Source organism: Schistocerca nitens, chromosome 9 (genome assembly GCF_023898315.1).
Source record: "Schistocerca nitens isolate TAMUIC-IGC-003100 chromosome 9, iqSchNite1.1, whole genome shotgun sequence".
Classification (NCBI taxonomy): Eukaryota; Metazoa; Arthropoda; class Insecta; order Orthoptera; family Acrididae; genus Schistocerca; species Schistocerca nitens.
Genome location: NC_064622.1, coordinates 110,817,673 through 110,839,093, shown reverse-complemented (window position 1 = coordinate 110,839,093; position 21,421 = coordinate 110,817,673). Strand labels below are relative to the sequence as shown.

Genomic DNA, 21,421 nt, shown 5'->3' with positions numbered 1-21,421 from the left:
TGACCTCAGCAGTTGAGTCCCATAGTGCTCAGAGCCATTTGAACCATTTTTTTGTGATTCTTCAGTTTATCCCGGTGTATTTGTTGATCGAACAGTCCACGGGTATACTGACAATCCATAGTTGCACACTGTGGATCGTCAGTACACCCATGGACTGTTTGATCGAGATCTTTTACGTCGTGTTTCGATTCGTGCATACACAGACGAGCATGTTTCAGAGGGAGTGCGTGTCGCTGCACATCGGGCAGGCGGGCGTGCAGATCGGCAGCGCCTGCTGGGAGCTGTACTGCCTGGAGCACGGCATACAGCCCAACGGCCGCATTCCCTCGGACAAGGTGGCCGTCGACACCGAGTGCTACACCACCTTCTTCTCGCAGACCGAGGCGGGCAAGATCGTGCCCCGCACCGTCATGGTCGACCTCGAGCCCACAACCATCGGTCAGTACCTGATGCCTTTGTTATTGTCCTCAACTAGCTGCCCTCTTGTAGCTCTCGTATCTGTCCTAAAACTCGCCAGGCAAATTTCCTCTGAAGTGATTTTAGAAGTACACTACTGGCCATTAAAATTGCTACACCAAGAAGAAATGCAGATGATAAATGGGTATTCATTGGACATATATTATACTAGAACTGACATGTGATTACATTTCCACGCAATTTGGGTGCTTAGATCCTGAGAAATCAGTAACCAGAACAACCACCTCTGGCCGTAATAACGGCCTTGATACGCCTGGGCATTGAGTCAAACAGAGCTTGGATGGCGTGTGCAGGTACAGCTGCCCATGCAGCTTCAACACGATACCACTGTTCACCAAGTGTAGTGACTGGCGTATTGTGACGAGCCAGTTGCTCGGCCACCATTGACCAGACGTTTTCAATTGGTTAGAGATCTGGAGAATGTGCTGGCCAGGGCAGCAGTCGAACATTTTCCGTATCCAGAAAGGCCCGTACTGGACCTGCAACATGCGGACGTGTATTATCCTGCTGAAATGTAGGGTTTCGCAGGGATCGAATGAAGGGTAGAGCCACGGGTCGTAACACATCTGAAATGTAACGTCCACTGTCCAAAGTGCCGTCAATGCGAACAAGAGGTGACCGAACCAATGGCGCCCCATACCATCACGCGGGGTGATACGCCAGTATGGCAATGAGGAATACACGTTTCCAATGTGCTTTCACCGCGATGTCGCCAAACACGGATGCGACCAACATGATGCTGTAAACAGAACCTGGATTCATTCGAAAAAAATGACGTTTTGCCATTCGTGCACCCAGGTCCGTCGTTGAGTACACCATCGTAGGCGCTCCTGTGTGTGATGCAGCGTCAAGGGTAACCGCAGCCATGGTCTACGAGCTGATAGTCCATGCTGCTGCAAACGTCGTCTAACTGTTCGTGCAGATGGTTATTGTGTTGCAAACGTCCGCATCTGTTGACTCAGGGATCGAGACGTGGCTGCCCGATCCGTTACAGCCATGCGGATAGATGCCTGTCATCTCGACTGCTAGTGATACGAGCACGGCGTTCCGTATTACCCTCCTGAACCCACCGATTCCATATTCTACTAACAGTCATTGGATTTCGATCAACGCCAGCAGCAATGTCGCGATACGATAAACATCAATCGCGATAGGCTACAATCCGATCTTTATCAAAGTCGGAAACGTGATGGTACGCATTTCTCCTCCTTACACATGGCATCACAACAGCGTTTCACCAAGAAACGCCGGTCAACTGCTGTTTGTGTATGAAAAATCGGTTGGAAACTTTCCTCACGTCAGCACGTTGTAGGTGTCGCCACCGGCGCCAACCTTGTGTGAATGCTCTGAGAAGCTAATCATTTGCATATCACAGCATCTTCTTCCTGTCGGTTAAATTTCGCGTCTGTAGCACGTCATCTTCGTGGTGTAGCAATTTTAATGGCCAATAGTGTAATAATGTATTAGACAAATTATAAACTAAAACATTTCATAAATCCATAGTAATGTTATTTTCACAACAAACTTGATTATATGTTTTTAGTTTCCCTTTCTGGTGCATGAATAAATATGGTTGAACCCACTCTTTGAGAGAACTGTGGTGTACTCAGTATTGCTCTACAGTACATGGCAGGTACCAACAGCAATTTCATTTTCGTATTGCACTGAAGTGACAAACAGTCGTGGGATAGTGATATGCAAATATACAGACGTCGTTAGTACCACGTACACAAGGTATAAAAGGACAATGCATTGGCGGAGTTGTCATTTCTATCAGGTGAGTCATGTGGGGAGGTGTCCGGGGCCGTGATTACGGCCGCACGACGGGGATTAACAGAAGTTGAACGCGAAATGGTAGTTGGAGCAAGAAGCATGGGACATTCCATTTCTAAATCGTTAGAGAATTCAATATTCCGCGATTCACAGCGTCAAGACTCTGCCGAGAATACGACGGCCTTCACTTAACGACCGAGAGCAGCGGAGTTTGCGTAGAGTTGCCAGTGCTAACAGACAAGCAACACTGCGTGAAATAGCCGCAGAAATCTGCCGGACGTACGAGGAACGTATGTGTTAGGATAGTACGGCGAAATTTGGCTTTAATGGGCTATAGCAACAGACGATCGACGCGAGTGCCTTTGCTAACAGCACGACATCGCCTGCAGCGCCTCTGCTGCGCTCGTGGCTATATCGGTTGGACCCTAGACGACTGAAAAACCTTGGCATGGTCAGTTGAGTCCCGATTTTAGTTAGTAAGGGTTGATGGCAGAGTTCGAGTGGCGCGGATACCAAGAAGCCATCGGTCCAAGTTATCAACAGGCTCTGTACACGCTGGTAGTGTGTCCATAACGGTGTGGGCTGTGTTTACATGGAATGGACTGGGTCCTCTGGTCCAGCTGAACTGACCATTGACTGAAAATCATTATGGTGGGTTACTTGGAGCCATTCACGTGCTTCATGTTCCCAAACAACGATGTAATTTTTATGGATGGCAGTGCATGTCACAGGGCCACATTTGTTCACTAATGGTTTGGTTTCAAGAACATTCTGGACAATTCGAACTAATGGTTTGGCCACATAGATTGTCGGACACGAATCCCATTGAACGTTTGTGGGACGCAATCGACAGGTCAGCTCGAGCTCAAAATCCTGCAATGGCAACACTTCCGCAGTTATGGGCGGCTGAAGAGGCAGAATGGCTCAATATTCCTTCGCTGGACTTCTAACGACCTGTTGAGTCCATACCACGTCGAGCTGCTGAACTATGCCGGGCAATAGGAGGTCCGACAGGATTTGACTAATTCTGAAAAAGATAGCACACCAGATTTTAATCTGTTTTTTAACATATTAGATGTGCATCACCATTTTACCGTCGTTTACACTGATGGCTCCAAACAAGAGAATTTCCTTGGCTGTTCTGTAGTGTTCCCTGATCATGTTACCCGGATTCGCCTCCCTGATGAATATACCGTTTTCGCAGCGGAGCTCCACGCGATCCTGAAGGTACTGGAGCAGATGAATCATGTTCGGGGCAATCGATTTCTCCTCTGCTCCGATTCTCTTAGTGCCTTACAATCATTGCAGAATCTGTACCCAACTGAGGAGATGGTCCAGCTGATATATGAACAACTGTACTTGCTCCAACGGCGGGGTGAGGAGGTGTCCTTCTGCTGGGTGCCTGGTCATGTAGGAATATGGGGCAATGAACAGGTCGGTCGGGCTGCCAAGGAGGCCTGCAGAGAGCAGGATGTGGTTCAGTGTCCTATTTCCGTGCAGTATGTCATTTCTGCACTCCACAAGAAGTGCATGGAGTTGTGGGAGGAAGAATGGCTGGCGGTGACGGCCAATAAACTGTGGTTGGTGAAGTCAACAAATCGGCCGTTGCGTTCCTCCTGCTGGTTACTCAGACGGGAAGAAGTGGCCCTCACGTCTTCGGATCGAGCATTGTCCTCTCACACATAGCTTTCTATTACGGCGGGAGGATCCCCCGTTTTGTGATGCTTGTGGTGTGCACATCTCTATCCGGCACATTTTAACAGACTGCATTTTATACCGTGATGCAAGGGCAGAAGCACAAGTTGATGGGGATCTGCCCTGTGTTTTAGCTAATAATGAGACGTGTGTGTCTAGGGTTTTAAAGTTTTATGATGTGTCTGGACTCTGGCCTAAACTTTTAGGCTGGAGGATTTAGTGTATTGCAAAGTGGCTGGCTCCTCCCTTTTTTCCTTGCGGTCAGCCAGCCACTTCCATTTGCTATATTGTTTTAGCTCCCTCTACCACTTTATTCTTGTGTTGTCCATGTTTTACCGCTGACGGCATGCTTCGTCCCACGTTTCGGTGTGGGCAGGCACATATTTTTCCAACCTTGTTACCTGTGTTTAACGTTCTGTTTTAACTTATTGTTCTGAGTATTTTCTTGACACCCGTCTCAATCTGTTACTGAGCGGGCGCTGAAGACCTTGTCGTCGTGCGTCCATACAACCCTCTCCATCATCCATCAGGATAACAGGGGGTATCCCATGACTTTTGTCACCTCAATGTAAGTACGGAATAGGATATCTTATTTCTGAATAGTTACATATGACCCGCCATGACATCTCCAAATTGAAGATAGCCGACCATTAGGGAGTGACGAGGAGAGACAGGTGAATGCCGGCCGAAGTGGCCGTGCGGTTAAAGGCGCTGCAGTCTGGAACCGCAAGACCGCTACGGTCGCAGGTTCGAATCCTGCCTCGGGCATGGATGTTTGTGATGTCCTTAGGTTAGTTAGGTTTAACTAGTTCTAAGTTCTAGGGGACTAATGACCTCAGCAGTTGAGTCCCATAGTGCTCAGAGCCATTTGAACCATTTGAAGACAGGTGAATGACAGGGCACAGTTGTCGCCCAGTGACGTCAGCATTGCGCTCTTATGTGACTGATTACAAAGGCGTTCTGCCCTGCCGGATTCCCGCAGGAACGTCGGACCGTTGTTGCAGCCTACTACTGCCACCTCACTCGTCGCTTTGGAGCTGCCCATTACTCAGAGCCACAGCACTCAAGACTGTGTCTGTGTGTCCGCGGGAGTAAACAAAGAGACGTTGGCTGTTATTCCTTTAATATCCAGTCTACACCTCAGATTTGTCACCATGTGGCTCGTACATGTCTGGGCGCTCGAGGGAACTCACGGTGGAGAGTGCTTCACGACCGACTAGAACTGCATTCACATCTTAACACTGTAACTAACAAACAATAGTTTCGGACAATGGTCTTTTATTTGCATCCAAAATAATAATAACGCTGGTGAAGCGCACGCAACTGTCTCGGTGTTTCAGTGTTGCCACTTTGATGCTAGGCGAAAAAAATACAGCTCCCTCTCGAAAACTAGACAGAGTGCCAAGACTGCCCGTACAAATACTGCTCTACTGCAGCCCAAGTGACCCCTTTCAGCTGAAGCTGCTGTTTTTATTCTGTTGGCTTGTGACGTGATTCCCATTGCGACGGACAAGTCCTACGTCAGAATTTCTATATGTCCTATCAACTGAATTTAAGCTTGATGTAATTTTAAGCTATTATGAACATTCAATGCATTCAATGACATCGCGAGTCACTCACAATTTTCGGATTCTGATTGCATGCAGATTGTGTGTATAATAAATTGAGTGAAATAGTCTGAAAGGGGATGGAAGAGCTGAAAACAAACTAAAACGAAAATCACTAGAAAAATTCCAAAATAAAAATTACACAATGTTAGTGTGATCTATATCAGACGATTCTGTTTGGTCAGAGGTTTACGAAAGTGAAACTGATTTTTTTCTAAGTGGAACTACAATTGCCCATGTATCTTTATCGATGTTTTAATACGAGTAGTAACTGAAATACCGCTTTTTAAAGGAAGTTATCATAGTAGAGGTATTTGGAACTCCTTCTTCTATTAACATACAAGTTCCTTCAAAAGGCTTTTCTGAGAAAGTTCCAACACTAAGATAATCAGTGTTCTCGATCGGACGTTCCAGGATTAGATGATGGAACCTAGCCGCCACAAAACCTATTACGTCTCTGCGAATAAGAGATTGTTCTGACTTCCAATATGTGTTAGTTAAGCTGAGGATAATCTCTGAACTAGAAGCCAAATACGAAAACGTGAACCATAGAAGAATGCAAGTAAAATCGACGATATGGAAGGGGGCGTATATCTTCGAGCAATTTTTTGTAGTAGCGGAAAGTGCCTGTAACTTCAAATCAGAAACAGCTTTTATTAGGCAGAATTTTAGCTTATAGTTTACAAAAAAGTTTTCATCTGGAACAATCGATTGGTCGCAATCGATGTCAGGTTTATGAAAAGAGCAGCTAGTTCAACAGAATTATATTGCAGCATCAATTCGTGTGAAATTGCCTTTGGTAACGTCCTCATATCTGCTTTGAAAGTACCACTAAGAAATTTGTCGGCAGATTGCAACAGTTTAAAAACACAGAAAAAGTGTGTTTGACCATCAGCCGCTTTTATTTTAAACCCAAATATCGATCGGTTTCAGTAATGATGATGATGTTTGGTTTATGGGGCGCTCAACTGCGCGGGTATCATCGCCCGTACAAAGTCCAAATTTTTACGCAGTACAATTTTTTCACAGTCCAATCTAGCCACTGACACGAATGATGATTAAATGATCAGAACAACACAAACACCCAGTCCCTATGTACAGAAAATCCCCAACCTGGCCGGGAATCGGACTCGAGACCCCGTGATCCAGAGGCAGCAACGCTAGCCACTAGACCACGAGCTGCGGACCGGTTTCAGTCATGGACCATCTTCAGGAATAAGGGTTAATATGGTTTAAGCCACAACATTACATTTGCCATTACTTAAATAATGTGCAGAGCATGTCATGAGTATCAGTATACGTCACATGACTTTTAGAAGCAAACATACTAATACCAAGTGCACGAAGAACAGTACTGCTTTATTTACGTCTATTATTAGTATTTCTTTCTTTCTTTCTTTCTCGGGGCCTTTGTCCCGCTCCAACGCGGGTTCGGTTCAAATCAAATGGCTCTGAGCACTATGGGAATAACTTCTGAGGTCATCAGTCCCCTAGAACTTAGAACTACTTAAACCTAACTAACCTAAGGACATCACACACATCCATGCCCGATGCAGGATTCGAACCTGCGAAAGTTGCGGTCCAGACTGTAGCGCCTAGAACCGCTCGGCCACTCCGGCCGGCCGCGGGGTCGGCTTTGTTATTACGGATTTGGCAGTGTTAATTGCAGAGGGTGGCTGAATGCCCTTCCTGACGCCACCGCGAAGCCCCCGGGACGGAAGTAGTGTACCACAACTGTCTGTGTCTAGCGTAAGTCATGAAATAGTGCGAACGTTTTCAAATGTTTGTGAGTCGTGTAACTGAGGCGGAACTTGGGGACCAGCCCGGTATTCACCTAGCTGGATGTGGAAAACCGAGTAAAAACCACATCCAGACTGGCCGGCATACCGGCCCTCGTCGTTATTCCGCTGGGCGGATTCGATCCGGGGCCGGCGCGCCTTCCCAAGTCCATGAAGCAGCGCATTAGCGCTCTCGACTACCCTGGCGGGTCTTTACGTCTGTTATTAGTATGTTTGCTTCTAAAAGTCCTGTGAGCCGGCCAGTCTGTGGATGGTTTTTAGGCGGTTTTCCATCTGCCTCGGCGAATGCGAGCTGGTTCCCCTTATTCTGCCTCAGTCACACTATGTCGGCGATTGCTGCGCAACGAGTTCTCCACGTACGCGTACACTACCATTACTCTACCATGCAAACATAGGGGCTACACTCGACTGGTGTGAGACGTTCCCTGGGGGTCCACCGGGGGCCAAACCGCACGATAACCGTGGGTTCGGTGTGGGGTGCCGGAGGGGTGGAGTGGACTGCGGTAGTCGTCGTGGGTTTGCGCACCACTGCGGCTGCGGCGAGGACGGAGTCTCTCCGTCGTTTCTAGGTTTCCGGTTAACATAACATAACGTAACATGGTAAGGTGCTCGCAAGCCGCAGCCTGGTTAACGAAATGATTTAATGCTGTGGAACAGAATGATGAAGTAAGTAGTTGGGCCCACCTGGGGGGGGGGGGGGGGGGGCGGATAGACGGCGAACTCGAGCATGCTCTTCTTGGAGTACTCCTGGCAGAGGCGGTCCATGATGAGCGAGGTGAAGCCGGAGCCGGTGCCGCCGGTGTTGAACTAGCTGCTCTTTGACATTCATGACTTGCTCCACACATTATTTAAGTAATGACAAATGTAATGTTGTGGCTTGAACCATTTTAACCCTTATTCCTGAATATGGTCCACGAGTGAAATCGGTCGATATTTGGGTTTAAAATGAAAGCAGCTGATGGTGAAACATGCATTTTATACATTACTTGACGGCTATCGATAGTCACCTTCCAAAAATGTTTGTCTGTAAATTAACTGATCTGTTACTTAGGAAATAGTGTTACAGTGAATTTGATTTAGTTTTGAATGAGGAAGATTTCGGCGCTTGCAGACGAGGTGCGCCAGGGCACGCACCGCGACCTGTACCACCCTCAGTCGCTGGTGGCGGGCAAGGAGGACGCGGCCAACAACTACGCGCGCGGCCACTACTCGGTGGGCCGCGAGATGATCGGCACGCTGCTCGACCGCGTCCGCAAGATGGTGGACCTGTGCGAGAGCCTGCAGGGCTTCCTCGTCTTCCACTCGTTCGGCGGCGGCACCGGCTCCGGCTTCACCTCGCTCATCATGGACCGCCTCTGCCAGGAGTACTCCAAGAAGAGCATGCTCGAGTTCGCCGTCTATCCGGCCCCCCAGGTGGGCGCAACTACTTACCCCACCGTTGTGTTCCACAGCATTAAATCATTTCGTTAACCAGGCTGCGGCTTGCGAGCACCTTCTACATCTACATCTACATCCATACTCCGCAAGTCACCTGACGGTGTGTGGCGGAGGGTACCTTGAGTACCTCTATCGGTTCTTCATTTATTCCAGTCTCGTATTGTTCGTGGAAAGGAGGATTGTCGGTATGCCTCTGTGTGGGCTCTAATCTCTCTGATTTTGTCCTCATGGTCTCTTCGCGAGATATATGTAGGAGGGAGCAATATACTGCTTGACTCCTCGGTAAAGGTATGTTCTCGAAACTTCAACAAAAGCCCGTACCGAGCTACTGAGCGTCTCTCCTGCAGAGTCTTCCACCGGAGTTTATCATCTCCGGAACGCTTTCGCGATTACTAAATGATCCTGTAACGAAGCGCGCTGCTCTCCGTTGGATCTTCTCTATCTCTTCTATCAATCCTATCTTGTACGGATCCCACACTGCTGAACAGTATTCAAGCCGTGGGCGAACAAGCGTACTGTAACCTACTTCCTTTGTTTTCGGATTGCATTTCCTTAGGATTCTTCCAATGAATCTCAGTGTGGCATCTACTTTACCGACGATCAACTTTACATGATCATTCCATTTTAAATCACACCTAATGCGTACTTCCAGATAATATATGGAATTAACTGCTTCCAGTTGCTGACCTGCTATATTGTAGCTAAAGGATAAGGGATCTTTCTTTCTACGTATTCGCAGCACATTACACTTGTCTACATTGATATTCAATTGCCATTCCCAGCACCATGCGTCAGTTCGCTGCAGATCCTCCTGCGTTTCAGTACAATTTTCCATTGTTACAACCTCTCGATATACCACAGCACCATACGCGAAATCACTGTTACTTCGTAAGACTTCTCTCCATTGAGAATGACATGCTGCGTTCTGTTATCTAGGAACTCTTCAATCCAATCACACAATTGGTCTGATAGTCCATATGCTCTTACTTTGTTCATTAAACGACTATGGGGAACTGTATCGAACGCCTTGCCGAAGTCAAGAAACACGGCATCTACCTGGGAACCCGTGTCTATGGCCCTCTGAGTCTCGTGGACGAATAGTGCGAGCTAAGTTTCACACGGTCGTCTTTTTCGAAACCCATGCTGATTCGTACAGAGTAGATTTCTTGTCTCCAGAAAGTCACTATACACGAACATAATACGTGTTCCAAAATTCTACAACTGACAGACGTTAGAGATATAGGTCTATAGTTCTGCACATCTGTTCGACGTCCCTTCTTGAAAACGGGGATGACCTGTGCCTTTTTCCAATCCTTTGGAACGCTACGCTCTTCTAGAGACCTACAGTACACCTTACCATATTATGTTATGTTAACCGAAAACCTAGAAACGACGGAGAGGCTCTGTCCCCGCCGCAGCCGCAGTGGTCCACAACCCCACGACGACGACCGCAGTCCACTCCACCCCTCCGCCGCCCAACACCGAACCCAGGGTTATTGTGCAGTTCGGCCCCAGGTGGACCCCCAGGGAACGTCTCAGACAAGTCGAGTGTAACCCCTATGTTTGCATGGTAGAGTAATGGTGGTGTACCCGTACGTGGAGAACTTGTTTGCGCAGCAATCGCCGACATAGTGTAACTGAGGCAGAACAGGGGGAACCAGCTCGCATTCGCCGAGGCAGATGGAAAACGGCCTAAAAACCATCCACCGGACCTCAACACAAATCCGCCGGGTGGATTCGTGTCGGGGACCGGCGCTCCTTCCCGCACGGCCAACTGGGCAGGCGCACCTTACCACCCTACAAGGGTGGTTTGAAAAGTTCTCGGAACGCAATAGAAAAAAAGTACTTACATCACTGAAACTATTTTTATTTTTCAATGTTGTCTTCTTGTAAATTAATGCACTTTGTCCAACGATGTTCCAGTGCCTTGATCCCATCTCGAAAATGTGTTTCCTCCAGGCCTGCAAAATAGTTGTCAGCTCCGGCTATCAGTTCTTAGTTTGAATTGAATCTCCGTCCACTAAGAAAAATTTTCAGTTTTGGGCAGAGACAGAAGTCTGACGGAGCCATATCAGGTGAACAAGGCGGGTGTGGAAGCAATTCATACCTTGACATGTGGAATAATCGGGTCTACTACCGGATATTTGTGTCGCTCTGGCACAATATGTCGGCCACGACACAAACATCCGGCAGTAGACCCGATTATTCCACATGTCAACATCTCGCCGGGAAAGCCTGAAGACTTAATTCACACCTTGGTTCGTTTAATTTTGCCATGGCGACGGCACATGTGTGCGGGCGCGCATTTTCTTGATGGAAGATGGCTTTCTTCCTTGCTAAACCTATCCTTTTTCGCGTATCTTTTGTTGCAATTTGTCCAGGAGGGCCGGCCGGGGTGGCCGAGCTGTTCTAGGCGCTATGGTCAGGAACCGCGCGACCGCTACGGTCGCAGGTTCGAATCCTGCCTCTGGCATGGATGTGTGTGATGTCCTTCGGTTAGTTAGGTTTAAGTAGTTCTAAGTTCTAGGGGACTGATGACCTCAGAAGTTAAGTCCCATAGTGCTCAGTGCCATTTGAACCATTTTTTGTCCAGGAGGTTAGCATAGTGTTCTCCAGTAATTGTTTGTCCAGTGGGGAGATAATCTACGAACAGAATCCTCTTCGCATCCCAGAACACTGATGCCGTGACCTTAACTGCCTTTGCTTCCCGTGGTGGCGGAGAATCAGCAAGTTTCCACTGCTTTGACTGTTGTTTGTCTCTAGTTTCATCTGTGGTCACAAACCGGTGCAAAAATCTTGTTCGTTTCTCCTAAAACGGGCCAAAAATTGTTCCGACATATCCATTCTCATGCGATTTTGATCCAGCGTCAAGAGTCGCGGCACCCATCTGCAGATAATTTTTTCTTTTCTAATTCTTCAGTTAAAATGTGATAGATATACCCTTTCAGATGATATCTGGCAAGCGTGAGCAATTTCACGTACTTTCAGTCGGCGATCCTCCATGACCATTTTGTGCACTTTTGCAGTGGTTTCTGGAGCAGTGACACATCTTGGCCGACCACTGCGCGGATCATCATCTAAGCTCTTCCGACCAAATTTAAATTCATTTGGCCACTTGGCAACAGTTGAATATGAAGGAGCAGAGTCTCCCAGTGTATTCTGGAAATCGGCATGAATGTCCTTTCCTTTCATACCTTTCTTTGCGAAGTACTTAATCACTGATCAAATCTCGATTTTTTTCGGTCTTCGCAATTCACTACGCGGGAACAACAACAGAACCACGTCACCGCCACAGCTCTCTTCAAAGATCAATGACGTGGCACGTCAGCGTTGCCAACCCCAGAAGATAAAATTATGGCATTTTGAATTTAAAATTATCGTTTTTTATCTAAAATTATCGTATACTGATAATCTTAAAAACAAAACAATAATGCTGATAATATGACTTACACAATATTTGTTTTCAATCGCGAATGGCAAAGTCTTCTCATCTTTTAAAATTTTTATCCATAAAACCTCCTAATTACGAACCAAAACGTCTCTAATCGCGATGCTAAGTACTAAAAATATGTTCAGAACCAGATAAACTCGAAGTGTCCAAAGCATCACAGATTTTATTAAAGGAAAATTCGCTAACCCCAATCGAAAAGTAGCACTGTGTACGTAATATAAATAAAAGTAATAATATAATTAAACTCACCCTAATAAGCATCGTTGTCGAACTCCACATCGGCGAAATCGGCGTCACTATCCCGATGAAATTCCTTCTTCTTAGCATAAATGTTCGACGTGTTCATTGATGCAATCATTCCACGGGTTGGTTCGAACTGTACACAGTTCTTGACATGCTGGGAAGTGAGCAATACTGCGCTGACTGTACCCGAATGTAACTTATTTCTCAATGGTGTCTTCACTAGATTCATTTTTGAAAAGACCCGCTCACAATCAGCACTAGAATGTGGTAAAACTAATATATCTAGCACAAAGATTCCTGTTTGGAGGAACTCTTGGTTACCATGAAGGTCCCTAGCGTTCTGTATGAACACCCAAAATTCGTCCACCTCTTTAGACCGTAGATTTTCGGGAAATTCTGCATGTGGCAATGCTCTCCACTGATCATCAATCTTTTACATAAGCCTTTTGTCTTTTGGAGAAATCCTCTGAACCGACTTTGTAAGTGGAACAAGCGTTGACGGCCTTGCAGCACTTTTTGACAATGCTATTTCTGGTGTTAACCAACTCAACATTTTTAGAACAGAACTGTTGAAATCATACCGCTTTTTTATTTCACAACAAGATACTATAAGAAACTGTTGCACTCTGTAGTAGAAATCAGTCACTTTAGATTTTTGTGAGATGTTTTCAGATTGGCTCATGAAATCCATCACACCTACACCTAAATACATTTGCGTATAAGGCACAAGTTGGTCTGGGTTTCCTGGATCTATTTCTGTCAAATCAGTCTTATTGATATAATCAGGAGACATATAGCAGAGAAGGATTTCTTTGTACGTTTTGCACATTCTGTCATGCAAAGAGCAAATTACTAATTTCTCGCTTTGAAAATATTGATTCAAAGATACAAATTTCGGTAGAATCCATTCGAGAAAAATAAAAATACACGTACAAAGTTGTCCCTGAATGCCTTTGCTAACTGTTCAGCTGCATACAGTCTTTCTTCTTCCCACTTGCAAGTGAAAAATAATTGCAACGCATTCCATTGTTCTAGAATACGTGAAACAACAGTTAACAAAGATAACCATCTTGTTTGAGACGGATGCAGTATCTTGTGAGGTTCGACATTACAAAACTGTTGGAATTCCACAAACTGGGCTATTCTTTTTGAACTATGCTTAAAGAATGAATATGTATCCCTTGCTGTGTCTTCACATAGTCTTGGTATTTGTTTGCAAGACTCACTGGCACATAGGTGCAATGAATGACATATACATTTCTGTATAAAAATACCAGGAAAATCTCTAATTATTCGACTAGCAACAGAATTATCTTTCCCCATCATTGTGTTGCACCCATCCGAAGCAAATACTACTAAATTTTCAGGAGGAATATTATGTACTGACAAGGCTTTACGTACGAGATCGTACAAACGATTAGCAGTGGCACCTTCATGAGCGGCCTCTGCATTTTTCTCGTCAGACAGCTGTAACAACTGCCAACATTTAGTATGTATTTTGGAGCTATCTTCATCAAAATACCGCACACAAATACACAAATTTTTCGTAGCGGAAATGTCGGTAGATTCATCAATTATGAAACTGAATTTTCGTCTCCATAAAACTTCATTCAGTTCATCCAAATGACATTTACTTATGACATTCTTTATCACCCCTATTGCTTTTGTTCTACCCAACTGGAAGTTCTCAACTATTTTAGAATCGGGAAAGGCACTTTTAATTACATCTGGTAAGTGATTGGCTGTATTAATAGAGATGTTATGTTCTGCCAAAAATCCACATAGCAATGTTTCAGCCCTCTTGCCATGCTCATCAAATGTATCAGACGATTTTGATTGTGATGAAAAGTCAAGTTTCTTTTGTAGAGGCCCGACACATTTTACGGCACTTAAGTGATTTTTCCCTTTAGCGTGATTTTTCACTACGGTCAACTCAGCACTGAATTCACATCTACAAACTTTACACCGAGCTTTATATGCATCATCACTAACAGGTTGTAGCCAATCCTTGAAAGATAAATCAGTCAACCATTCCTTTCTGAACTTTTGTTTCAAACGTTTTAATTTCAACTCACCACGCAGCCTCAATTTCTTCTGTGGGGTCAGCGGAGAATCTACATCACTGTTGTCACTTTCCATTATTTATATTTGAATACACTACTACAGTATTTATTTAAAGAACACCACACTTTAATTTACCTTAAGAAAAAAAATTAATATTCTTTTAAGAGCACAAAGACAACTACCCGTGCATTCAAGTCCCGTCAACTGATGACGATGGCCTAGCCCTAATAACCCATATTGTTGTGAAACAATATTTGTTAGGCGGTAAGGGTTTTCCCCGGAAGCGAATATACAGTGTTAAGAGTCGTTGTACTGTTGCGGGGAGTGGACGAGAGAAAAAGAGGAAATTGCTTATATTGAATGGAGTATGGACTTAAATATATGAAAACAGATTATTAACGTATGAAACTACTACAAGTGTCAATTTATTTTCATTTTAAATCTTCACAAAAATTATCGTAGATTCCGCAATTATCAGCAATGTACTATCGTATATCGTGTTCACGTTGTAATTATCGTATATCGCGATAATTTATCGTATGGTTGGCAACGCTGTGGCACGTGTTTACAGGCGACTGTCCAATGAATATCACGTGAACAATTCGCTGCTTTAGCGCTGACCTCTCGTGGTGATTCAGAGAACTTTTCAAAACACCATCGTAGTATCGTCGTCAATGAGATTGCAAACTTCTGACTCCACAGCAACTAAACAAGTACCGACTGTAGGTCACAGTTGCCAGACACAGTCGCATGTCCTCGAACAGCAAGAGACAAAACTGAATCTCTTGGAAATTATACATATCAGTAAGCATCAGGCACAAAGTCCTCACTTGATATTAAGTGATTAGAAAAGGCCCAACAGTACTGACCGGCCGCCGAGTCATCCTCAGCTCACAGGCGTCACCGGATACGGATATGGAAGGGCATGTGGTCAGCACACCACTCTCCCGGCCGTATTTCAGTTTACGAGACCGGAGTCGCTACTTCTCAATTAAGTAGCTCCTCAGTTTGCGTCACAAGGGCTGTGTGCAACCCATTTGCCAACAGCGCACAGCAGACTTCGGTGATCTGACGGGAACCGATGTTACTACCGCAGCAAGGCCGTTGGCGATGTTAAGTGATTACCCACGCCTTAATACATTCCCTTTCCTAAACCTCACTTAAGCTTCACATTTCTCTAAGTCTTCTCAAACTGTCGGCTCCATTCTATTCCTCCACTTTTCCCTACAGTTACTCGTGTTCATTTTATTGTGACATTCTACGTATTCCATATATTCTGGTTCTTTATTACAGTACATCTTTCTTACAGTGACAGTAATTGTTCATAGCACTGATATATAGCTCAGCTTCCGTATTTATTGTGATGATGATCGTATGGCATTGATGGCCTGAGTTCCCCGCCGAATAGCAAATCTTTCAGGTGACACCACATTATGCGACTTGCGTGTCAATGAAGATGAAATGATAATGAGGTGAATACAGCACCAGGTCCACGAGCGGAGAAAAACTCCGACCCGGCCGGGAATCGAACCCAGGCCCACTGCATGGCAGTCAGGCGCGCTGACCACTCAACTAAGGAGAGAGACTTATGCTACAATTGTGTAATATGTCTTTTACTCTTTTACTGTATCACCTTCCAAATGTAAAACATTTTCAAAAAATTCTTCAGATCTCTTGTCCTGTTTCATTTTATTGCGGTTGTCAGTTTAATTCAAATCGCTGAATAGGCCATTTGGTAGTTTTATCAGATATACATCTACTCTTCAGTTGAGTGTAATTCTGTGCTCATGTTGCCCTCCTCCCCTTCTGCTTCATCCTCTTTATTGTTTCACCCATGATGTTTTTCTGGTTTGTTCCCTTCACACTTATTTACTGTTTCGCTAAACACTTCCAGTTATGCTACGAGGGTAATCCCAAAAGTAAGGTCTCCTATTTTTTTATAAGTACATTGACCTGTTTATTTGTACAATGGCTTACATCAGTTTACAGTTTGAACATTTAGCTAGATTTCGACATAATCACCATTTCTGTCGATGCATTTTTGTAGATGCTGTGGCAGTTTTCGTATGCCCATGTCGTACCAGCTCGCCGCCATGCTATTCAGAAAGTTATGAACCTCTTCTTTCACCTCGTCGTCGGAGCTGAATCGCTTTCCGGCCAAATGTTCTTTTAAAATAGGGAACAGGTGATAGTCACTGGGCCCAACTCAGGAACATAGGATGGGTGGGTGATTACGTTCCACTGAAACTGTTGCAGGAGAGCAACGGTTTGCCGAGCGTTGTCATGGAGAATGTGTACGACCTTGCTCAACATTCCTCTCCTCCGGTTCTGAATTGCCCGTTTGAGTTTTTTCAGTCTCACAGTACCTGTCAGCGTTAATTGTGGTCCCAGCGATTCAGCTCCGACGACGAGGTGAAAGAAGAGGTTCATAACTTTCTGAACAGCATGGCGGCGAGCTGGTATGACATGGCCATACAAAAACTGCCACAGCATCTACAAAAATGCATCGACAGAAATGGTGATTATGTCGAAAAATAGCTTCGCCTGGTGCAAGTCTTTCGATTTGACGCCACTTCGGCGACTTGCGCGTCGATGGGGATGAAATGATGATGATTAGGACAACACAACACCCAGTCCCTGAGCGGAGAAAATCTCCGACCCAGCCGGGAATCGAACCCGGGCCCTTTGGATTGACAGTCTGTCGCGCTGACCACTCAGCTACCGGGGGCGGAAAAATAACTAAATGTTCAAGCTGTAAACTGATGTTAACCATTGTAGAAATAAACAGGTCTGTGTACTTAAAAAATAATAGGAGACTTTACTTTTGGGATTACCCTCGTAATATTGCCCTGTCACAGATGACATTTATGTTTCGTTTGCACGGTGCATGGATAACATCTTCCTCAATTTTGTTCACCGGTACTGCATCCTTCCGTCGGAGGTTCGAGTCCTCCCTCGGGCATGGGTGTGTGTGTTGTTCTTAGCACAAGTTAGTTTAAGTTAGTTTCAGTTAGTTTAAGTAGTGTGTAAGTCTAGGGACCGATGACCTCCACAGTTTGGTCCCTTAGAGATTCACACACATTTGAACATACTGCATCCTCCTATAGTCTCATGATGGCCTTTCAAGCCAATAACCGGTTAAAGATATAAATTAATACTGTAGAACATCCATTGTTTTACGCTTTTAATTTATAAAAATGAGCCAGTACTCTTCCTGCGCGTTTGATACTGTCCTGCGACCTTTCATATTGTGCAGAGACGTTTTCATCTCTGTGTAACTACAACACCTAGAATCCTCTGTGATGTATTTTGCGTGTTGCAGTCTTTGTCCGCCCGTACGTTTGAACAAGCTTAACGATTACTGGATGCTGTAGCATCTACATCTGCATGGATACTCTGCAAATCACATTTAAGTGCCTAGCAAAGGGTTTATCGAACCACCTTCACAGTTCTCATTTATTCCAATCTACTATAGAGCACGGAAAGACCGAACACCTGTAACTTCCCGTTCGAGCTCTGATTTCCCTTATTTTATCATCGTGATCCCCCCCCCCCCCCCCCCCCCATGAACCATGGACCTTGCCGTTGGTGGGGAGGCTTGCGTGCCTCAGCGATACAGATAGCCGTACCGTAGGTACAACCACAACGGAGGGGTATCTGTTGAGAGGCCAGACAAACGTGTGGTTCCTGAAGAGGGGCAGCAGCCTTGTCAGTAGTTGCAAGGGCAACAGTCTGGATGATTGACTGATCTGGCCTTGTAACAATAACCAAAACGGCCTTGCTGTGCTGGTACTGCGAACGGCTGAAAGCAAGGGGAAACTACGGACGTAATTTTTCCCGAGGGCATGCAGCTTTACTGTATGATTAAATGATGATGGCGTCCTCTTGGGTAAAATATTCCGGAGGTAAAATAGTCCCCCATTCGGATCTCCGGGCGGGGACTACTCAAGAGGATGTCGTTATCAGGAGAAAGAAAACTGGCATTCTACGGATCGGAGCGTGGAATGTCAGATCCCTTAATCGGGCAGGTAGGTTAGAAAATTTAAAAAGGGAAATGGATAGGTTAAAGTTAGATATAGTGGGAATTAGTGAAGTTCGGTGGCAGGAGGAACAAGACTTCTGGTCAGGTGACTACAAGGTTATCAACACAAAGTCAAATAGGGGTAATGCAGGAGTAGGTTTAATAATGAATAGGAAAATAGGAATGCGGGTAAGCTACTACAAACAGCATAGTGAACGGATTATTGTGGCCAAGATAGATACGAAGCCCACACCTACTACAGTAGTACAAGTTTATATGCCAACTAGCTCTGCAGATGACGAAGAAATTGAAGAAATGTATGATGAAATAAAAGAAATTATTCAGATAGTGAAGGGAGACGAAAATTTAGTAGTCATGGGTGACTGGAATTCGAGTGTAGGAAAAGGGAGAGAAGGAAACGTAGTAGGTGAATATGGATTGGGGCTAAGAAATGGAAGAGGAAGCCGTCTGGTAGAAATTTGCACAGAGCACAACTTAATCATAGCTAACACTTGGTTTAAGAATCATGATAGAAGGTTGTATACATGGAAGAACCCTGGAGATACTAAAAGGTATCAGATAGATTATATAATGGTAAGACAGAGATTTAGGAACCAGGTTTTAAATTGTAAGACATTTCCAGGGGCAGATGTGGACTCTGACCATAATCTATTGGTTATGACCTGTAGATTAAAACTGAAGAAACTGCAAAAAGGTGGGAATTTAAGGAGATGGGACCTGGATAAACTGAAAGAACCAGAGGTTGTACAGAGTTTCAGGGAGAGCATAAAGGAACAATTGACAGGAATGGGGGAAAGAAATACAGTAGAAGAGGAATGGGTAGCTTTGAGGGATGAAGTAGTGAAGGCAGCAGAGGATCAAATAGGTAAAAAGACGAGGGCTAGTAGAAATCCTTGGGTAACAGAAGAAATATTGAATTTAATTGATGAAAGGAGAAAATATAAAAATGCAGTAAATGAAGCAGGCAAAAACGAATACAAACGTCTCAAAAATGAGATCGACAGGAAGTGCACAATGGCTAAGCAGGGATGGCTAGAGGACAAATGTAAGGATGTAGAGGCTTTTCTCACTAGGGGTAAGATAGATACTGCCTACAGGAAAATTAAAGAGACCTTTGGAGATAAGAGAACCACTTGTATGAACATCAAGAGCTCAGATGGAAACCCAGTTCTAAGCAAAGAAGGGAAAGCAGAAAGGTGGAAGGAGTATATAGAGGGTCTATACAAGGGCGATGTACTTGAGGACAACATTATGGAAATGGAAGAGGATGTAGATGAAGATGAAATGGGAGATACGATACTGCGTGAAGAGTTTGACAGAGCACTGAAAGACCTGAGTCGAAACAAGGCCCCCGGAGTAGACAACATTCCATTGGAACTACTGACGGCCTTGGGAGAGCCAGTCCTGACAAAACTCTACCATCTGGTGAGCAAGATGTATGAAACAGGTGAAATACCCTCATACTTCAAGAAGAATATAATAATTCCAATCCCAAAGAAAGCAGGTGTTGACAGATGTGAAAATTACCGGACAATCAGTTTAATAAGCCACAGCTGCAAAATACTAACACGAATTCTTTACAGACGAATGGAAAAACTAGTAGAAGCCGGCCTCGGGGAAGATCAGTTTGGATTCCGTAGAAATACTGGAACACGTGAGGCAATACTGACCTTACGACTTAGCTTAGAAGAAAGATTAAGGAAAGGCAAACCTACGTTTCTAGCATTTGTAGACTTAGAGAAAGCTTTTGACAATGTTGACTGGAATACTCTCTTTCAAATTCTAAAGGTGGCAGGGGTAAAATACAAGGAGCGAAAGACTATTTACAATTTGTACAGAAACCAGATGGCAGTTATAAGAGTCGAGGGACATGAAAGGGAAGCAGCGGTTGGGAAGGGAGTAAGACAGGGTTGTAGCCTCTCCCCGATGTTATTCAATCTGTATATTGAGCAAGCAGTAAAGGAAACAAAAGAAAAATTCGGAGTAGGTATTAAAATCCATGGAGAAGAAATAAAAACTTTGAGGTTCGCCGATGACATTGTAATTCTGTCAGAGACAGCAAAGGACTTGGAAGAGCAGTTGAACGGAATGGATGGTGTCTTGAAGGGAGGATATAAGATGAACATCAACAAAAGCAAAACGAGGATAATGGAATGTAGTCGAATTAAGTCGGGTGATGTTGAGGGTATTAGATTAGGAAATGAGACACTTAAAGTAGTAAAGGAGTTTTGCTATTTGGGGAGCAAAATAACCGATGATGGTCGAAGTAGAGAGGACATAAAAATGTAGACTGGCAATGGCAAGGAAAGCGTTTCTGAAGAAGAGAAATTTGTTAACATCGAGTATAGATTTAAGTGTCAGGAAGTCATTTCTGAAAGTATTTGCATGGAGTGTAGCCATGTATGGAAGTGAAACATGGACGGTAAATAGTTTGGACAAGAAGAGAATAGGAGCTTTCGAAATGTGGTGCTACAGAAGAATGCTGAAGATTAGATGGGTAGATCACATAACTAATGAGGAGGTACTGAATAGGATTGGGGAGAAGAGGAGTTTGTGGCACAACTTGACCAGAAGAAGGGATCGGTTGGTAGGACATGTTCTGAGGCATCAAGGGATCACCAATTTAGTATTGGAGGGCATCGTGGAGGGTAAAAATCGTAGGGGGAGACCAAGAGATCAATACACTAAGCAGATTCAGAAGGATGTAGGTTGCAGTAGGTACTGGGAGATGAAGAAGCTTGCACAGGATAGAGTAGCATGGAGAGCTGCATCAAACCAGTCTCAGGACTGAAGACCACAACAACAACAACATCATCGTGATGTTTCGCCCTAT

General features: G+C 44.8%; 1 protein-coding gene across 1 annotated transcript in view; it reads left to right on the top strand.

Moving 5' to 3' along the window:
• The first annotated feature begins 209 nt into the window (after positions 1-209).
• Positions 210-21,421, top strand: part of LOC126204042 (tubulin alpha chain-like) — a 55,178-nt gene continuing 33,966 nt past the window's right edge. Inside the window, exons 1-2 of the mRNA XM_049938467.1 lie at positions 210-438; positions 8,463-8,764. Coding sequence (XP_049794424.1) covers positions 210-438; positions 8,463-8,764 — 531 coding nt within the window. The remainder of the gene's footprint in view (positions 439-8,462; positions 8,765-21,421) is intronic.